General features: G+C 41.0%; 2 protein-coding genes across 4 annotated transcripts in view; both read right to left on the bottom strand.

Moving 5' to 3' along the window:
* The window catches only part of eri2 (ERI1 exoribonuclease family member 2), a 95,436-nt gene that overhangs the window by 45,385 nt on the left and 29,319 nt on the right, over window positions 1-20,732 (bottom strand). The window lies entirely within an intron of this gene.
* LOC109081396 lies at window positions 11,597-19,587 on the bottom strand. 3 transcript variants are annotated; one of them, XM_042765880.1, is made up of 2 exons: window positions 19,468-19,587; window positions 11,597-13,474 (listed from the first exon to the last, which is right to left on the bottom strand). In XM_042765880.1, the coding sequence occupies exon 2, from the start codon at window positions 13,465-13,467 to the stop codon at window positions 12,124-12,126; it is 1,344 nt and encodes a 447-aa protein (XP_042621814.1). In that variant the 5' UTR covers window positions 13,468-13,474; window positions 19,468-19,587; the 3' UTR covers window positions 11,597-12,123. The 3 variants fall into 3 exon arrangements, with proteins under 3 accessions (XP_042621814.1, XP_042621819.1, XP_042621830.1); XM_042765885.1 differs by lacking the exon at window positions 19,468-19,587 and adding an exon at window positions 14,331-15,111; XM_042765896.1 differs by lacking the exon at window positions 19,468-19,587 and adding an exon at window positions 14,019-14,294.

Here is a 20,732-nt window from a genome sequence, read left to right as displayed (position 1 = left end):
AACAATGAAATCTACATCCTGATTGGCTTTTCCCTCGGCCCAGTCCAGAATGAACTTTCTGCACAGAGACGGTTTTTCCAATTCCAGAGATGCATTTAGTAAGAACAGTCTTGATCTGCTCTTTCTCCTCAGATCCTGCTTCAGCTGAAGCTTTAAAGATGTCATTGCAGTAGATTGGAGTGTCTTGTGAAGTGTTGTGTTCTGGCTGTTTTCTCCATCTGTAAAACCTCATGTTCTTCATTCACTCCTTCTCTCTCTCCCTCTATGATGTAGAGCTGTGTGTAGATGCTGTTCAGGAGGATTTCATTCTCCTGGAGTTTCAGTCCCTCAAATAATCTCTCATACTTGTTCTTCATGCTGGTTTTGTGCTGCTCTTTGACTCTCGGTTAGTTCACATTCACTGCTGGAGGAGGATCCTGGGCTCTAATCCTTTCGTCTCGATTGGTAACAAACATAAAAACATGTTTGTGAATAAAACACACAGAGGAACGATACTCGGGGTTGTATATAGCAATATATTATAAGACTGACGTGTGGAAATAGTTGTATAGGGCAATACTAATCTATATATTATATTGTCACTTCGTTTTTGTGGTAATCTTAGTTGTACGCGTTTTATGCAACACGCCAAAAACAGTCATCACTTAAATGACAAACTAGGGATTTCTAAAGCTGTTTGTCTAATATCACTTTGAGTTACAGATGTTGACTGCAAAAATCCAGAAAAGAAAACCCGAATGGTTTTTTTTAACACCACTACTTCCTAAGCCAAATGAGTTGCACTTTAACTACAAGTTATCAAGGCCAAAAACGGCATCAAAAACAGCATGCATGGTATTATTGGTCGGGTCACATTAGTTAACTAAAACCAATGCAAAACCGAATAAATGGAGACCGTGGCAGTGATTATGCTTACATCAATGCAACTAGAAAAGAAGGGACGGGGATTTAATAAAACAGCCTTCACATTAAAACTCTTTGAAACTAGTTCTCGTTACATTATAATCAGACAAAGTGCACAGACAATGTAAATAAAAGAAATATAATGCAGTTAGCTTGTGCATTTAAAATTAATAAAAACTGCTGAATGTTTTTGGTAAACCTTTAAAAGACATTTAAACATTTTTTATAGAAACACATTTATATCTATTAATTGTGAAAATACTGCAGAGCTCTTTAAATGTATAATAATGTAAAACAGTGTCTAGTGCTGTACAGTAAAGAGTAAGCACACTTCAAGCACTGTCTTTCACTGTAATAGTTCACTGTAACAGCAGTCAAACAGCTGCAACGATTAAGCGTTAGGTATCAATCCGTTAACATGAAGATTTCAATGTTGAAAGCTATATGTATGGATTGTGTATTGGCAATAGTGAGCAGTAGTTGGGATATCATGTGCTTGTATTCTCTCAGCTGCGTACAGTGAAAATGTCTGAACTCCAGCTGTAGCTGGATCAGTGTGTGGAGCGGGTCCTTGCTTCAGCTGCTGACGGAGGGGTTTAAATGAACAAGTTTCTCATGTGGGACGGGTTTGTATATTTTTTTTAACCCTCACCGCTAACGAACAACACCGTTTTACTCTAATATCTACTGTGAAGTCAAGGTCGGGCAGTAATGGGACATTGTGTCACCTGGGGTCGGGGAGGAGGTCACTTGGTCCATCACTGAATACAGGGGATGGGGATTTTGGGATGTGTCACTCTCCAAGAACCACACACTGGGTTCATGGATGAATGAAGTCTTCTTCCAGGCTCTTCCTCATGTTTAAGTCTGACATCTTCCCTGTAGCGTGAAATGTGACATGAAACATCATGTTATGAAAACTGTTGTCGGTAGGACTCGTAGTGGTTATTAATGACCATGTGGTCGGCTAGAGGTATAGGACACAATTTAGAACAGTGGGATGTCGTAAAACCACACACCGCACCTCCTATCATGTAGTAAAATAAACTAAATTTTGTTGTGTTCTATGGCAAGTTTGTATGAAATACGAACAGGTAGGGGTGCCGTTAATACATCTAGTATAGAATACAAATACAGATGGTTATTAACTTGTATGACATGTGTCACCATTATATATTAAGCGAGGGTAAAATATGATGGTGATTACTGTCCCGCCGCGCGGGCACTGACCGACCTCAACGTTGAAATATGTTTAAATCCGGTTGAAATGGTCAATTATTCTAACGGTGAGAACATGTGTAAGGGATGGTTTAGTGCGAAATGGTGGTGAAAAGATTTATTTATATAATACCTAAGATGTATTATGTGTATTATTTAATACAGTTTTACGAATATTTTAATCATGATACCTATTCTAAAATCGAAAGGTATGGTTAAGGTTTATCATCATAACAACATAAACGGCAATACATTTTTGCTGCTTTATCACGCTGAAGGACAACAACCTCATTAAGTTGTGTTACTTTATTGCTTTGACATCTGATGATTTGTTAATCTGGCTGTCAGGGGCCAGAGAAACTTGTGACAATGAAACAGTCCGAAGAAGCCTTTCTAGCATGTTGAAAATGTACGTGGTTATCGGGCTTTGGTCGTGTGAGGAGAGGCAGCTGGTACTCAGGAGCGCTGCTGCTCGGTGAAACTGCTTCTGGATCTGGAGTCCGGCAACGAATATTTAATATTTGCTTGTTAATTTTTTATTTTTATTTTGAGAGCTTAATTTGAAGTCGTGACTCCAATGGAGAACAAAAACTGTAATGTGAAACACAAGAAGGGTCAGATGTGTTCTGGCGCAGGTGCTGCAAACACACTGGCAAATGAGGTAAGAAAACTGATATCTTGTTATAGATCTTTTGAAAATAGTGGGTAAAGTATATCGTTTACGCTGACCAGAGTTGTACAAAGTGGAGGCAATGTATCTCCTGTATGGAATTATATTGACTTTAAAAAAAATGAACGTAACTATTATAAAAATGAATGTAACTTCTTTTTTCAGAAACTATCAAAAATATGCCATTACAAAAAGAAGAAAAAACAGCAATGAAAATGAAAAATGAACTCAGTCGCATCAAATTTAACAGGCTCTTCAAATATGCTTCATTCTTTGTTAATGTTTTTCAAAGATTCGCTTTAATCGTGGATTCTGGAATGTGCGATTAGCCACGGATGGTTTCATTTTTCTTTATTACAAAGCTTTCGCACACATTGGAACATGAATTTTTGTATTTCAGGCTCTATGAACAATTGGCTTTGGCGATGCTTTTTGCAGGATGGTCCAAATGCTTTACATAAACAGAAACAGCCTCTATCCAAAATTGAATCAATGGTGACTTCTACACCTAGATTCTTGTGATGTAAACGCAGGAGTCTCAAGCAAGGATGTCCAGAGTTCCTCCCATCGGGCTGTTGCTAACTGCAGGGGAACACAGCCTCCTAGCACAGCGGTATAACCAATAGTCAATTAAATGGTAGCACACGTGGTAACAACCGACAAATAAAAATAGTCCAAGAGCGATGTAAGCTGTTAATTCTTGAATGGATCAAGTCACCAATATAAATTGCTTTGTTGATTCTTTTCTTGGTTCTATTTTATTCGTGTTATTGTCGCTTTTGTGTTTGGGGTTGATTCATGGTTATGTAGTTGGTACTTTTCTCTATGTTTGTTGTTCTCTTCATTAATAATAAAAAAAAAAGCTCATCGGCGTGATTTGTATGCAATACGGTCGTGCTTTGTAGTACTAAATATGTAACTAAGTATTTGGCCTTCGATCGGCTCAGTCAGCTGATAAAGATGGAGCTCTTGTCCTTGCAAGGCAGCTTGAAGTAAAGCTTGTGTACACTTGATAAGCATTAATAAAAAGCTTGTGTAGTGCGATGTTATTGTTTGGACTTGTCAGTAACACAAAGCTTACATTCGAGAGCGTGCCCTTGGAATGACAAGCGAGAGGAGGAAGGATGATGCGCGAGGGCTGTCCGTGGTCCCCCCCTTCTCCTGAGAGCTCATCTTTACAGTACTGAGACGATCGAAGGTCAATTAACACTATTTAGTGAATACAAATCACCGCTGAGAGCTTTTCAATAATGCGTGCCAGGGCTGAGGGGACGTCTGTGGGCTGTCCGGTCAGGCTGGCACCTGTCCAAATCGAGAGAAAGCTCACTATCCAGAGTTCAGAGTTAGATGAGGTGTGAAGGCCCCGCCCCCATGAGAGGTAGTTGTGTCCCCCCCTATAACTCAAACACAAACGAAAACTGCGACAGTCGAAGCCGTTAAATTTGTGGCGCAATATCATTGTGGCTATGCATAAGGAAATCCACCGCCTTAGTTCGAAAACGAATCTGTTGAACCAACATTAAATCTTACACAAGAATAGGAAGCATAGTTTGTAAGATCCTGTTAAATTTGTGCGACTGAGATTCATATTGACGTTCATTTTCATTGTTGTTTTTTCTTGCTTTTGTAAATGGCCATATTGTTGAGATGTTCTGCTGAAAATAGTGTGTATGTTCAGTTTTATAGAAGTTACGTTCATGGGTTTGTTTTAAATCGAAATATGAGATTCCATAATCCGTGATGCAGAATATAAATACGCTGTGTGTGTGGGTGGTTGGTGTGGTTTGCGGTGGTTATGGGGCACAGAGAGCTCAAGTTTAGGATGCTCATCTGATGTTGTGTTGCTGGTAAATTGTTAATGTCTGTCTTTTAGAGATTTTCTTTTTCTTCCACATTTTTCCTGATAATGAAATCCCTGCATTAGGTGTGTATATATGTTTTTATACTTATAATAGTCCTCAAGGTGTTTTTCTGAAAATTGAATTGCAAATGTCGGTACAATTTAAATGAATTAATGAAAATAAATTTAAAAAAATGATTTAGGATTGTTTACAAAGTGTCAGGCCTCCTCTAGTGGTTACAGGGGAATCACTAAATTAAATATTAAATACAATACAATTTAATCTAACATTAAAGTTTTTTTTTTTTTTACATTACATTTAAGTACAGTTACAGTTATGTGACTTTTGTTATAAAACAATTTTAATTTAAACTGTAAGTTTTCATTTATCTGTATATAAGCACAGTGCAGTGCTAATGTTCAAACTGTGTTTACAATGTTTAAAGTGGCTGACAACAATAAATATTCTTATTAGGAATAAAACTTCCTCATTTTTGAACTGTAGCTGAATAGTTAGGACCAGTCACTATCTACGCTGCTGAAATGTAATGTTTGGTCATTAATGGTGGAACTTAATATTTAATAACAAATATTTTTCTGAAGTGGGTACTTGGTATAAAAAGTTTGAGAACCATGGTTTAAAGAAACATGGGTATAAAATGAAAATTCTGCTTTTTAAGAACTTTTCAGTAAATCATTTCTTCTTTCCCCTTGAGAGTCATCAAGGATCCGGGTTATTATTGAAACATTGATAAGGGGAAGGAATTGTTCATCTGCGACACTCCACTGTCACTTCTGATAGAGATTGTGATAGGTTTTTACTTGAGTTTAATAAAAAATACTTAATTTGATTTTGACTTGTTTTACTACACTGTATTTCTAGTGTTTCTGATTAAAACAGAGTAACTGTGGGCTCTGAAAACACTGCTTGTGAATAATTAGTTAATATTGTAAAACGTTCATCTGAATACATTAAATAAGTGTTTAATGAATAGTGTTGTGCACTTTGTTTCCAACCCCACTGTTACTGAAGTGTAAAGTGAAAATATTGTCTGATTTATTTTCATTCAGTTTTCATTTAAATATATTTCACAATATCAAAGTTGCTATTTTATGAGGATTTATTTTTGTTTTTTGTTTATACAGGACACAGTACAGATAAGAGAGAGGAGTGGACGGCGTCAGAAAGGATCTAGAGCTGGGACTCTTTCAAGGATCACCCGAAGCACAACTACACTATCATGCACTGAGGCTGTTGGTTCTAACATTTTAGAGTCCCCTTCAGTAAAAAAAATCACATTCTGCAATTCCCCGCAGTAAAAAAAAGACACCCCCCAGGGTGCCTCCCCCAACACTGGGCCCTTGGAATCGTCCTAACCTTCCCTCCCCTTACTGCGTCCCTGGTTGCAGGTTCTATTCTCGAGCTGTTCAACACATGTTCACTGCACAAATGTACACATCTCTTGTCATGAGACACATTACTAACTTTTACAGAAACTGTAGTTTTCCACCAAAATAAAAGATCAGCTGGTTTCAGTCATAAGGGTTAAAGGGTTATAAAGGGTTTTCCTCTTGCAAGTGCCACACACAAAATATGCAATTATATGCAAAAATATGCCAAATTATTTTGGCAAAACCTTTAAATATTATTGTATTTGGATTGTTCTTCTACATGTTTTTAACAATACATCCATGCATACTCTGCAAAATAAAGTTTGGGATTATTTCATGTTTTATACAGTATGTTTCCCAAATAAAACTTTTTTTGAGCATGTGGTAGTTTATTGAAGTTGATTGTAAAGCCCTTGCTGCCGGTCCTTTGAACTGAACATACAGTTGTGTATTTTACACATGATGAAGGTACGGCGGTGAAAACACAGCGTCACACATATATCACCGGCGAATGTGTGTTGTAGCACTATGCGACTTGCTCACTTCAACACAAGGACAATAAACAATATAAACGGCACTTATCACTGACACTATCCTTGACAGAAAATTGACATTCTCTGTCTCAGTGAAACTTGGCATAAAGACAATGATTATCTTAATTTGAACATGTGTGCCCCATCTGGATATAAATATATTGAAAACCTCAGAACAACTTGATGATGTAACAGAAACTACTATGGACTCTACCTATGGGACTCGGGACCTCTTAGCATTTCTAGCATTTTAAATACAGTCTGCTCCTTTACGCTTAAGGAGAGGATTTAGGAAAACAGTCTGACACCGTGGTATAATAAGCACACTCGCACCCTAAAGAGAGCAGCCCGGAAAAAATGGAGCGCAGCTGGAGGAAAACAAAACTAGAGGTATTTCGTATTGCTTGGAGGGAAAGTAACCTATCTTACAGAAAAGCATTAAAAAACCAAAAAACTAAATCTGATTACTTTTCGTCTCTTTTAGAAGAAAACAAACATAACCCCAGGTATTTATTCAATACCAGTGGCTAAATTAACAAAAAATAAACCATCAACAAGTGTTTGACATTTCTCACATACATCACAGCAGTAATGACTTTATGAACTACTTTACCTTCTAAAATCGATACTATTAGAGATAAAATTGTAACCATAAAGCCGTCAGCTACAGTATCACATCAGGACAGTGCACTATAGATCCCCTGAGGAACAGTTCCACTCATTCTCTACTATAGGAGAGGAAGAAATTGTATAAACTTGTTAAATCATCTAAACCAACAACATGTATGTTAGACCCTATTCCATCTAAGCTCCTAAAAGAGGTGCTTCCAGAAGTCATAGATCCTCTTCTGTCTATTATTAATTCCTCATTGTTATTAGGGTATGTCCCAAAATCATTCAAACTGGCTGTTATTAAGCCTCTCATCAAAAAACCACAACTTGACCCCAAAGAACTAGTTAATTACAGACCGATCTCGAATCTCCCTTTTCTTTCAAAGATACTAGAAAAGGTAGTATCCTCACAATTATATTCCTTCTTAGAGAAAAATGGCATCTGTGAGGATTTCCAGTCAGGATTTAGACCGTATCATAGTAACTGAGACTGCTCTCCTTAGAGTTACAAATGACCTGCTCTTATCATCTGATCGTGGTTGTATCTCTCTATTAGTGCTATTGGATCTTAGTGCTGCGTTCGACACCACACCACATTGACCACACTATTCTTTTGCATAGACTAGAACACTTTGTTGGCATTAATGGAAGTGCATTAGCATGGTTTAAATCGTCGTATTATATGACCGCCATCAATTCGTAGCAGTGAATGAAGAGGTATCATATCGTTCACAAGTGCAGTATGGAGTACCTCAAGGCTCAGTACTAGGGGCCATTACTCTTCACGCTTTTACATGTTACCCTTGGGAGATATCATCAGGAAACACGGTGTTAGCTTTCACTGTTATGCTGATGATACTCAGCTCTATATTTCATCGCGGCCTGGCGAAACATACCAATTTGAAAAACTAACGGAATGCATAGTCGATATAAAAAAACTGGATGACGAGTACTTTCTTACTGCTAAATTCTGAAAAAACAGAGGTGTTAATTATAGGACCTAAAAGCTCTGCATGTAATGACCTAGAACGCTGTCTAAGCCTTGATGGCTGCTCTGTCAATTCTCTTGGTCATCAGTTAGGAACCTAGGTGTGCTATTTGATAACAACCTTTCCTTAGAAAGCCACGTTTCTAGCATTTGTAAAACTGCATTTTTCCATCTCAAAAATATATCTAAATTACGGCCGATGCTCTCAGTGTCAAATGCAGAAATGTTAATCCATGCGTTTATGACCTCAAGGTTAGACTATTGTAATGCTCTATTGGGGTGGTTGTTCTGCACGCTTAATAAACACAATACAATTGGTCCAAAATGCAGCAGCTAGAGTTCTTACTAGAACCAGGAAGTATGACCATATTAGCCCGGTCCTGTCAACACTGCACTGGCTCCCTATCAAACATCGTATAGTTTTTAAAATCTTGCTTATTACTTATAAAGCCCTGAATGGTTTAGCACCTCAGTATTTGAACGAGCTCTTGTTACATTATAGTCCTCCACGTCCGCTCCGTTCTCAAAACTCTTTGATAATTTGATAATACCTAGAATATCTAAGTCAACTGCAGGCGGCAGATCCTTCTCCTATTTAGCGCCCAAACTCTGGAATAACCTACCTAACATTGTTCGGGAGGCAGACACACTCTAACAGTTTAAATCTAGATTAAAGACCCATCTCTTTAACCTGGCTTACACATAACATACTAATACACTTCTAATATCCAAATCCGTTAAAGGATTTTTAGGCTGCACTAATTAGGTAAACCGGGAACACTTCCCATAACACCCGATGTACTTGCTACATCATTAGAAGAATGGCATCTACGCTCATATTAGTCTGTTTCTCTCTTATTCCGAGGTCACCATAGCCCAGATGGTGGATCAGCACCTAGAAAGGACCTCTACAGCCCTGAAAGACAGCGGAGACCAGGACTAGAGCCCCAGAGACAGATCCCCTGTAAAGACCTTGTCTCAGATGACCACCGGGACAAGACCACAGGAAACAGATGATTCTTCTGCACAATATGACTTTGCTGCAGCCTGGAATTGAACTGCTGGTTTCGTCTGGTCAGAGGAGAACTGGCCCCCCAACTGAGCCTGGTTTCTCCCACAGGTTTTTTTCTCCATTCTCTCACTGATGGAGTTTTGGTTCCTTGCCGCTGTCGCCTCTGGCTTGCTTAGTTTGGGGACACTTCATTTACAGCGATATCGTTGACTTGATTGCAAATTATTGCACAGATACCATTTAAACTGAACTGAGCTGCATGATGACATCACTGAATTCAATGATGAACTGCCTTTAACTGTCATTTTGTATTATTGACACACTGTTTTCCTAATTAATGTTGTTCAGTTGCTTTGACGCAATCTTTTTTGTTTAAAGCGCTATATAAATAAAGATGACTTGACTTGACTTGACTTGTTCTCTGGCCTTCCAGCTAAGTCGTTGAGCAAGCTCTAGTATATACAAAATTCTGCCGCTCGTGTGCTCACTTGTACTTTTCCTCGTGAACACATTACACCGGTTCTTTCACAATTACACTGGCTTCCCGTAAATGCGAGAATTGATTTTAAAATTCTTATTTTAACATACAAGGCACTTCATGGGACTGCACCCTGAGTATCTTTGTGATCTCATCAGTCCTTATACTCCATCACGCTCTCTTCGCTCTACTAACTCTCTTTCACTTTACCAGCCATCATGTAAGCTAAAGACCATGGGGGGAAAGAGCCTTTTCATACAAAGCCCCTAAGCTATGGAATGTCCTTCCTCTGCCCATCAGAAATGCACCAACGTTGGGTCTTTTTAAAAAGTTGATTAAGACACATTTATTTAAGACTGTCTTTCTCTAATGAATTGTTGTATTGCTTTTGGTGTTTTTGTTTTATTTTATTTATTACTTTATTACTGTAGCGCTTTGGGTTTAAGAAAAGCGCATTACAAATAAAATGTATTATTATCCTCGAAAGGTCATCCACGTCGAGTCAACCCTGGAGCGCTGAAAGCCTAATAAACTATTTTCTCTTCTAACTTTACAGAGAACAAGTGACATCATCTAAACGTAGCTTCAGCGCTTTTGATGGACATAACTTCGGTACAGATTAGAAAATGTGAAGTGATTTCAGAAATCATACTGATTCCGTTGTTTACTTTCTCTTCATTTCATGGCGTCCGTTTCAGATCGTATAAATACACAGAACAACATCTTATAACAACATGATACGATATTAATAACGGCTGATAACCGAACTTACCGTCAAATATGATCCGTTTTGAGGCTTTTTAACGTCCGGCGTCTTTTCGGTTCTAACGAACGTTTAAACTCACGGAACTTCGGGCAATCTCTGACGTCATCGCGACTTCTTTCCGTCGAACAAACCAACCACAATCATAATAAATAAATAAATAAATAATAAAAATTTATATAAAAAAAATAATACATAAAATAAAATAAAAACAACAACCACGTTCAGCTACAGTGACGCAATACCCGGACAGTTACATTTAGAAAACAAAACCAATCTTCGATTATAAGCTGAATGTTAACCTGGCTGACGAACAAATCAGAAATACACTGTAATATAACTTTATTTATTTCACTAAATCACCTAGAATAGTTATGAACAGCAATACTCACTCCAGATATCCAAACTATCTTCTCAAAATAACGTGTAATAAATGTGTTGAAAGCAGAATTTATTAGTGATCATATTCTGAGAACATCATCTTTTGCAGACACAAACACTTTCTCCAGGTTCAGTCAGGGACAAGAGTAATCAGATCAATATAATCAGCCTGGTTTCTCAAGCATACAGCTCTACTCGCATGAAAACATGTAATATTGTGCATTACTGCTGATAAGAAAAGAGCTAGGGATGCACGATATCTGGTCAGTAAATGCGGTTCTGTAATCAGCGGTGAATCTCTACACAGAGACGTTGTTCCCTGACAAGCTGCGCAAATCCACGTTCATAACAGAGTAAAGTGAGGCTGAGCTCTGAGTCCTGTGTGTCTCTGATCTCTGACGCTCCAGACTGAATCCTGAGCTTCTGTCCCATCAGTCTCACGCACCCAAAACCTGCTCCACATCCCGACAAACACACCGTGATTACTGAAACACATTTATCTGATCAAACTCAAAGTGACAGCAGAACTACACACAACAGAGCTGTTAATAAAGAAAATTACTTCTTTTCTGATATATAAATATTATTAACATATTATTATTATGCATATATATATATATAAAATTGGAAAAATGCTTGATAATAATCAGAAATGTTTCTTGAGCAGCAAATCATCATATTATTCTGATTTCTGAAGATCATGTGACACTGAAGACTGGAGTAATGATGCTGAAAATACAGCTGTGATCACAGAAATACATTACAGTTTAACAGAGATTCACACAGAAAACAGTTTTTAAAATGTAATATTTCACTATTTTTAATGTATTTTTGATCAAATAAATCATCCTTGATGAGCAGAAAACACTTCCTTTAGAAAAATGTATTGAGCTGCAGCTCTTTGTATTCAGTTTTTGTGACAGGAATATCATCCCATACATAATATTCACAGATGAACATTTCTCACACCGGGGAATTTTAGTCATACACAAAAAACATCTGGGAACATATTCAGTTATTGCCCAAGACACAGAAACACAGCGGTGACCTATAGCGGGGCATGTTGTCACAGCCGTAGCTGCTGTTTAATGACACAGAGCAGATAAAAACATCTAGAATCTAGTATCAAAAAAAAATCTTCCATGATTTATGCATTTAAAATGTCTTATTTGATTACTATTTACACAAAAGCAATTCATTAAACAGCAACAGTGGAGAACGTATCAGAAACACTGAAACATGGATGGTTCTGAACTGTAGGACGTGTGAGAGCAAAGAGAGATTCTGGTGAACCGCGTCTGGAGTTACTACTGAAGAACAGTCCTGCTGTGTGTTATTTGCAGGTGTCTGCAGCGGTGTAATCACAGGAGAGCCAGTCGAGACGGCAGCAGTCCTTCTCCTGTGTGTCGTCCGCTCGCTCAGAGTCTCGTCCTGCTGTCGCCGGGTCAGCCGAACACTGGGCCGCACCGCCGCTCGAGTCTGAACCGCCGGGAGCGTCCGGCACCAACCCCGGCTGGTTTGGGTTGAGAGGGAAGATCCCGCAGGCTGTGAACGCTGCGCTGATGTTGTCCGGTGTAGCCGCCAGCGGCAGCGCGGAGGAGACGATTCCCGGGACGTGATGGATGGTGATGCTCCTCCCGGGACTGCCATGCATCCAGCCGTCGATGGCTGTGTTGACGCTCTTCTTGAACGGGCCGTACACCGAGCGCTCCAGCTGCTGGGAGCAGTGCGGCGGGAAGCACAGAGACACCACGCCGCTGGCTCTGCTGAAGTTCAGGCCCTCGATGGACAGGTGCGCGGCGTGGCTGTCCAGCAGCAGCAGGCAGGGTCTCTCCGCGGTGCATGCGGTCTGTCGTGTGAAATGCTGTAAGAAGTGGAGGAACTGCTCCTCCCTCATCCATCCGCTCAGATGGGCTCCGCCGGAGCTTCCCGCAGGCGCCCCGCTGAGGAAGTGCTCCCTGAACTGCACCCGAGGGAACACAAAATAGGGCGGCATCACGTGCCCGGCGGCGGAGACGACGCAGGCCACGCTCACGAGGGGGCCGCGGTCAGGAGACGTCTGTCTCAGGCCTCTCCTGGTCAGCACTCGGTCCGGCCGCTGGGCCGTGGTGATTCCCATCTCCTCCATGATCCAGATGTCCTCGGGTCTGAAACCGTGGCGCTCCGTCAGAGTCTTCAGCTTACTGTAAAACAGCTGGACCTGACTCCTGCTGGAGACGCTCGCTGGACTGGTGATGGACAGCAGCGGGTGTCTCTTGAGGAAGCTGGTGAACCAGTCGCTGCTGGCCTGTTTGTTGTCCCTCCAGGAGGGCGGCGTGTGCAGCTGGTGGCTCTTGGCCAGCTGGAAGGCCAGTTTGCGTATCGCTCGCGGCGGGAGCGTGTAATAAACGTCAGACGCCAGTAGAACGTAGGCGACGAGTTCTGCCTCCAGCTCGGGACTGAAGACCTGCCGCGCGCCGATGAAGCCCACGGTGCAGCTGGGGTGCTCCGCGCCTCCCTCCACCTCCTCGCGCGGGATCTTGGTGCAGTAGCGGGCGAGCGTGCGGTAGTTGATGCCGAACTCTTCTGCCGCGCCGCGGATGGTCTTCTTGAACACCAGCACCTGCCGCACGGCCTTCAGCATGGTGTCAGGAGCCGTGCTCGCGCGGGTCGTCTTCCTCTTGTACGTCCTCACCATGATAGCGCTGAAAAACACACAGATGATTCAGCATTCACATTAGCTAATACATATATGGTACATTTTTATATTCAACATAAAATAATTTTATCAGTGGCATCTGCCCTCCCACCCAGCGCTAGAACGAAAACCTTCAAAATACACTTCTTTAACTTCTTTAATTAAAAAAATTAACTTACTTTATTCCAATTACTTGGCTTGTTTCCAATCCAACATTTCTTTTATAAAAAAAAAAAAACTTTATATACATTTTTTTCAAAAACTATTAAAATTGACAAAAACAACATTAATAGAACTTTAAAATTTCAATAAAAACTAAATTATACTTATTCAGCTGAAAATGATACTTTACTGAAATGATGCTCAAAGGGTGTTTGAAAGATTCAGCAGGGATACTGTAAAACTGTTAAACTGATAAATCATGGAAGTATCTGTCAATCAGGTTAAATAAATGGGTTTTACGTGTAAAATAGATATTTCAATTTAAAACATTCTACAAAAAGAGAAATTTACTGGCCTTTTAAATGTTTTAAAAACACTTTAATACCTACATTTGTTTTTAAATATTCCCTACAGAGTGACACACTTTATCCGCCTCCAGTGTGCATGCGTGGATTAAGCATCATCACACGACGGGATTGAGACACCAGAGCACTGGCCATCCACTCAGAAGAAATCTTTTTTTCGAGTCATTTTGTTCATTTTAGCAAAATGTAATTAAAATGTTACGTGTTACTTCCCCAACACATCTACTATTACGCAAACGATGATCACACTACAAACAATTCAAAGCTATAATGCTTTAATAAACAGAAAAGCTTCATTCGGTGTTCACCTGGTTCTTCAGTCTATGATTAGCTCACCTCTCTTCTCTGACAAGTCTTCAGGTTTGAGTCGTTCCTTCATCACGTGACACCCCCACACGCTATTACTATGTCACTATGTTTTTATTACTGTTTCTTGAGGATCTGTTATTTAATAAATAAATAAAACCCTGTTATAAATAAAATATGGATTAATTTGTCTTTTTGACTGTCTATCAGTAAACAAACAGCTATATAATAATATAATAATCCGAGCCTACAATACAAAGTATTTATAGCCTAGTTTGTTCATTTTTACTCCAATTTTGAGTTTGCTGGTTTAATAATTGCTTTTCCGAGGCAGACTTCACATATTGGTCTAAAATATGAAGATTGGTCAAAAAGGACATGACGACAAAGTAAAAGCAAATATTTGAATTTGAATGATTAATGTTAGTTATGATAAGATTATAAGTTCAGCTTCAACGGAAATAAAACTGGAGTTAAAGTGATTCACTTAGAAATATAACGTGCTTGGGTCACACAACAGTTTAACCAGTGGTCCAGCTGAAGGACCGCTGATGCTACTCGCCTGACCCGAGCGTCCGTCAGTCACCAGGCAGCAGAAGAGACAGTAAAGAGGATTACAGCCGCTCGGAGTGAGGAGGAGAACACTGCCAGTGCAGGGGCCGTGTTTTCGGAGAGTCTGACGCCTGAGGACCTCTTCTAAGACCTTGCTGTAGCTTTAGTATCTTTTAATTTTCATTTTTTTTTTTTATTTAAATGTTTTAAAATTAATTTGGGAATAGTTATGCTCTTTGATATAAAGCTTTATTTTTTTTTGGCACAAAACTGTTATTTATTTTAAAGCTTATTCATTTTTATTTATTAAAAAAAGCCAAGCTTGTTGTGCAATATTTAGTTTTTTTTTTTTATATATTGTACCTTTAAAGTTAATTTGTTAAGGTTATTAGACTCTGTGGCTTTAGTACCTTTTAATTTTAATTTCATTTTTAATTATTTATTTTTTTATTATTGTTTTAATTTATTTTGGAATAGTTATCCTCTTTGCTATAAAGCTTTTTTGGCACAAAAATAAACAATAAACAACAATTCAAAAGTATGTACACTGTTTCTAATGTTTATAAAGTGTCATATGTTATAAAAGTATAGTTCACACCAGGGGCGAGGCTACACAAGGGCCACTGCCCACCCAATCAGAACAGACATAAAAAAAAAGTGGGAAAGCAGAAAAAATGCATATGTGACAATACTAATCACTTAAACACGTACAAGAAGTTTCATAACAAAATAATTACTGAAGATGCCTTGAACCAAGACAACTTTTTAGAGTTCAGACTTCCCCCGTGCAGTTCACGTGCACTGTAGTTCTCATCGCCTAAATTTGGTTCTGGCATCAGCATCAAAAGTTTCCATTCAAGTAAGCACATTTTCTGATACACTGAATTCTTTACATGCATTCATGACGGGAAGCATCCGACACAACTTCATCCAAGTCGACAGTGTCTTGAGCTTGAACATTGACATTCGATGGAGCTCTAAATCAGGATCTGTAAGCAAGGTGCTAATTTTATTTGACTGTATTTTAGAATTACTTGCTGAATGCACTGGAAGTAGCCACAGCCATCACAGGGTCTTCTACAACAGATCCAAACGAAGAGGTTTGTTTTTTTGTTAGTCACCTTTGGGAAACTTTTTGAGTGCAGTGTCTTTGCCACAAAAGGACTGCAAAGCCGACTCAATTCGGTCATCAATGGCAACTTCTCGCCTAAAGCACCTCGTCGTTCTTTCTCACGAGCGTGAGATTACTGGGTCTTTGGATTATGATGAAATCATTGTGAGTTACAACGCAAAGCCACGTCTACGTTTTGTTTAAGATGACTTGTTTGGGCTCCAAAAAAAATCTAATTTGTAAGACAACATTTATTTCCATAATCGGAGAGTGTTTATTTGTGTTAGAAATTTCTTATGAATATTAGATCTTAATGTAGATGAATTTAAAAGTAAATTTGGGGATCTTTGGGGATGCTGCTGGTGCTGTACTGCATATTCACATTTACCTTCTCTCTCTCTCTCTCCCTCCCTCACTCTCTCTCACTCACTCACTCACTCTCTCTCTCTCTGTCTCTCTCCCTCACTCACTCTCTCTCTCTCTCTCTCCCTCCCTCACTCTCTCTCCCTCACTCACTCACTCTCTCTCTCTCTGTCTCTCTCCCTCACTCACTCTCTCTCTCTCCCTCACTCACTCTCTCTCTCTCCCTCACTCACTCTCTCTCTCTCTCTCTCTCTCCCTCCCTCTGAATCATGGACGTCATCCTACATCAGCAAGGCCAAGTTAAGTCTGCACTAATTCCAATCTCTCACTCTCCCTCTCTCCCTCTCCTCACTCTCTCTCGCCCTCTCTCTCTCCTCACTCACTCTCACTCTCTCTCCTCTCTCCCCCCTCCCCTCTCTCTCTCTCGCCCTCTCTCTCCCTCACTCTCTCTCTCTCTCTCCCTCCTCTCTCTCTCTCTCTCCTCTCCTCACTCTCTCTCTTCTCTCCTCCTCACCTCACTCTCTCTCTCTCTCTCTCCTCACTCAGCTCTCTCTCCCTCACTCTCCTCTCCCTCCTCTCTCTCTCTCTCTCTCTCCATCTCCTCTCCCTCACTCACTTTCTCTCTCTCTCTCACTCTCTCTCTCTCTCCTCTGTCTCTCTCCCCTCTTCTCTCCTCTCTCCCCTCTCTCACTCACTCTCCTCTCTCTCTCCTCACTCTCAACTCTCTCACTCTCTCTCTCTCTCTCTCCTCCCTCACTCTCTCTCTCGCTGTCTCCCTCACTCCCTCTCTCTCTCTCTCTCCTCCACTCACTCGCCTCTCTCTGTCCCTCTCCCTCACTCACTCTCCTCTCTCTCTCTCCCCTCACTCACCTCTCTCTCTTCTCTCTCTCTCTCACTCTCTCTCTCTCCCTCACTCCCTCACTCTCCTTCTCTCTCCTCTCACTCACTCACTCATCTTCTCCCTCTCCTCTCACTCCCTCTCTCTCACTCCTCCCTCTCTCTCTCTCTCCCTCTCACTCTCCCTCCCTCACTCTCTACTCTCTCTCTCTCTCCTCTCTCTCTCTCACTCACTCTCTCGCTCTCTCTCTCACTCACTCTCTCTCTCTCTCTCTTACTCACTCTCTCACTCTCTCTCTCTTCTAACTCTCCTCCCCTCTCTCTCCCTCTCCTCTCTCTCACTCTCTCTCTCTCTCTCTCTCACCTCTCTCACTCCTCCCTCTCTCTCACTCCTCTCACTCTCCTCTCTCTCTCACTTCACTTCTCTCTCTCTCTCACTCTCTCTCTCTCACTCACTCTCTCTCCCTCTCTCTCTCTCTCTCTCCCTCTCTCCCTCTCTCTCTCTCCCCTCACTCCTTCTCTCTCTCCTCCCCCTCGCTCTCTCTCTCTCTCCTCTCACTCACTCTCTCTCTCTCTCTCCCTCCTCACTCACCTCTTCTCACTCACTCTCTCTCTCTCTCTCTCTCCTCTCTCCACTCTCACTCACTCTCTCTCTCTCTCTCCCTCTCTCTCTCTCTCCTCCCTCTCTCCCTCTCTCTCTCTCCCCTCTCTCTCTCCTCTCTCACTCCCTCACTCACTCTCCCATCTCTCTCTCTCTCCCCCTCTCTCTCCACTCTCTCTCCTCTCCTCTCCCGCTCCCTCACCCTCATCCTCTCTCTTCTCCTCTCTCTCTCTCTCTCTCCCCTCCCTCTCTCCTCTCCCCTCTCCCTCACTCTCTCCCGTCTCTCACTCTCTCCCTCCCCTCTCCTCTCTCACCTCTCCCTCACTCTCTCTCTCCCTCACTCCCTCTCCTCTCTCCTCTTCTCCTCTCTCTCTCTCTCTCCCCCACTCTCCCTCCCTCACCGCTCTCTCTCTCTCTCTCTCACTCACTCTCTCTCTCCTCTATCTCTCTCTCTCTCTCACTCACTCACTCACCTCACTCACTCACCTCACTCTCTCTCTCTCTCTCTCTCTCTCTCTCTCACTCACTCCACCACACACACACTCTCTCACTCACTCACTCACTCTCTCAGATGTTAGAGCCAGATGAAAATCCTCCTCTCCACAAAATGCACATATTCTCCACAAAAAACACACAATATCTTTTTATACTCATTGTTCTCTTAGATTTTATTAGAAATACACTGATGTTCTTCTGTTCATGAATCCTGAACAACACTACAGTTCTATACTGTAAAAAAATAAAGTGATTTCGACATCATATGAACAAAATTTAAAGCATAACTAACTCTTTATTACCACATTCAGTGTTATGGGAAAAAGTACCAACATTAAAGAAATTAAAAGCAACAATTTGAGACCAGAGGTGCATCACGTAACTAATTTCTCTAGCCAACGCTGTCACGTCACGTGATGGAGGAACTGATCAATTCTCTTTCCGGCTCAGACCGCATAACAGGTGAACTATTTCCTGTACAGGTACCACAGAGTGCTGCGCATGCGCGAGTGAACGACTCGTTCTTCTCGAGTCATATTAAAGATTCGTTCAAGAACCACACATGCGGCAGTAGTGAAGTACAGACGCCTGTCCTCCGCGTGCGTGCGTCGCGATGACGAACAGATCTCCAGCAGACCCTCAGAGTTAACCGAGTGCGACCTAACTAGTGCTAACTAACTAGTGCTAACTACTCCACAGCAGCCAATTAAAAACACGATGTGGGAATATGTTTAAATGATTACGGCCGCCAACGCGAAGACGTCGGCTAATTTTAAAAGCAAATATTAACAGTGATTATTAGCTGAAACTATCACGTGACATCTGTGGATGAAAACATCCCTGTGTGGGAGCAGAGTTCACCCTTTGGGTTAAAAGTGACCTTCGTCGCAGTCTAAATGTGGGCTAATTGTGTTCAGCAGCTGATATTAAGAGAACAGAATTAGTAACGTTAGATTGTCTCTGCTGGAGAACGCGCGCGCGTCCGCGTGACACCTAGCCCGGCTCTCGCGCTCAGTCCCCGGATTTAAAGAGTTGATGTGAGAGGAACTACATGTGATCTCCTCAGACTTCCGCTCGTTTCTCCAGAACCCGTCCAGCACCAAACAGCGGGAAAAGCTTCTTCTAATGTCACTAAAGCACTACAGTCAGAGAGAAATCCGTCAAGCATACAGAACGAAATAGAGAGATTAAACAGAGACAGGACGCACCAGCGGAGAGAGCGATGAAGCCGTGCCTCTTCCGCGCGGATCCGACGCTCGCAGCGCCCCCTGCTGCCCGGGAGGAAGCGAGACGCCTTCTTCTTCTGCGGTTTTTATTTGGCGGTTTGCAAACGAAGTACATCACCGCCATCTGCAGGACTGAAGTGTGAACTCACTGGAATAAAAACTTTTAAAGTCTACTCTGTGTGTGTGTGTGTGTGTATATATAATAAATCCTTACAAGCTGAGTTTCTTTCAGAAAAGTCATGACAGCCTTAATTATATATTGATCTATATATAAGCTCAATCCATTATGCGATGCCCTCTCTAGCGCTTTCCTTTTTCAGAGTATGTCCTGCTTATTAAGAGTACATGTTTTACACCTTCCACTCCTCCACAGTGTATTGATAATCCTGTGTGTGTTATTACACGGTGTATTCTCAGTGGTGTTAGGATAGTTTCGTCAGCCGTCTCAGATTACTGCACGTGTTCACAATCACTTCTGAATCCTCTCCTCCTGAGCCCACGTATCCTGCCACATCTTATTAATATTATCTTTAATGTTCACTTTCATTTCTGATTTACTAAGTGGTATTTTTATATCTATATTTTCTGTCTTCTGCTTAATTTCCCTCGACACCCACATGCACTGGAACACACGTAAATGGTGTGTTGAGTTAGTGTTGAGTTTGTGTTGAGTTAGTGTTGAGTTTGTGTTGAGTTAGTGTTGAGTTAGTGTTGAGTTAGTGTTTAGTTTGTGTTGAGTTTGTGTTGAGTTAGTGTTGAGTTTGTGTTGAGTTTGTGTGTTGCGTTAGTGTTGAGTTTGTGTTGAGTTTGTGTGTGAGTTAGTGTTGAGTTTGTGTTGAGTTAGTGTTGAGTTTGTGTTGAGTTAGTGTTGAGTTTGTGTAGAGTTAGAGTTGAGTTTATGTTGAGTTAGTGTTGAGTTTGTGTTGAGTTTGTGTTGAGTTAGTGTTGAGTTTGTGTGTTGAGTTTGTGTTTGGTTTGTGTTGAGTTTGTGTTGAGTTAGTGTTGAGTTTGTGTACAGAATCCTCTCATCCAGTGTTGAGTTAGTGTTCAGTTAGTGTTGAGTTTGTGTTGAGTTGTGTTGAGTTTGTGTTGCGTTAGTTTGAGTTTTGTGTTGAGTTTGTTTGAGTTTGTGTTGAGTTAGTGTTTTGAGTTTGTGTTGAGTTAGTGTTGAGTTTTGTTTTGAGTTTGTGTTGAGTTTTGTGTTGAGTTAGTGTTGAGGTTAGTGTTGAGTTTGTGTTGAGTTTGTG

This window comes from Cyprinus carpio, chromosome A1 (genome assembly GCF_018340385.1).
Source record: "Cyprinus carpio isolate SPL01 chromosome A1, ASM1834038v1, whole genome shotgun sequence".
Taxonomy (NCBI): Eukaryota; Metazoa; Chordata; class Actinopteri; order Cypriniformes; family Cyprinidae; genus Cyprinus; species Cyprinus carpio.
This window is presented reverse-complemented; position numbering and strand designations above follow the sequence as displayed.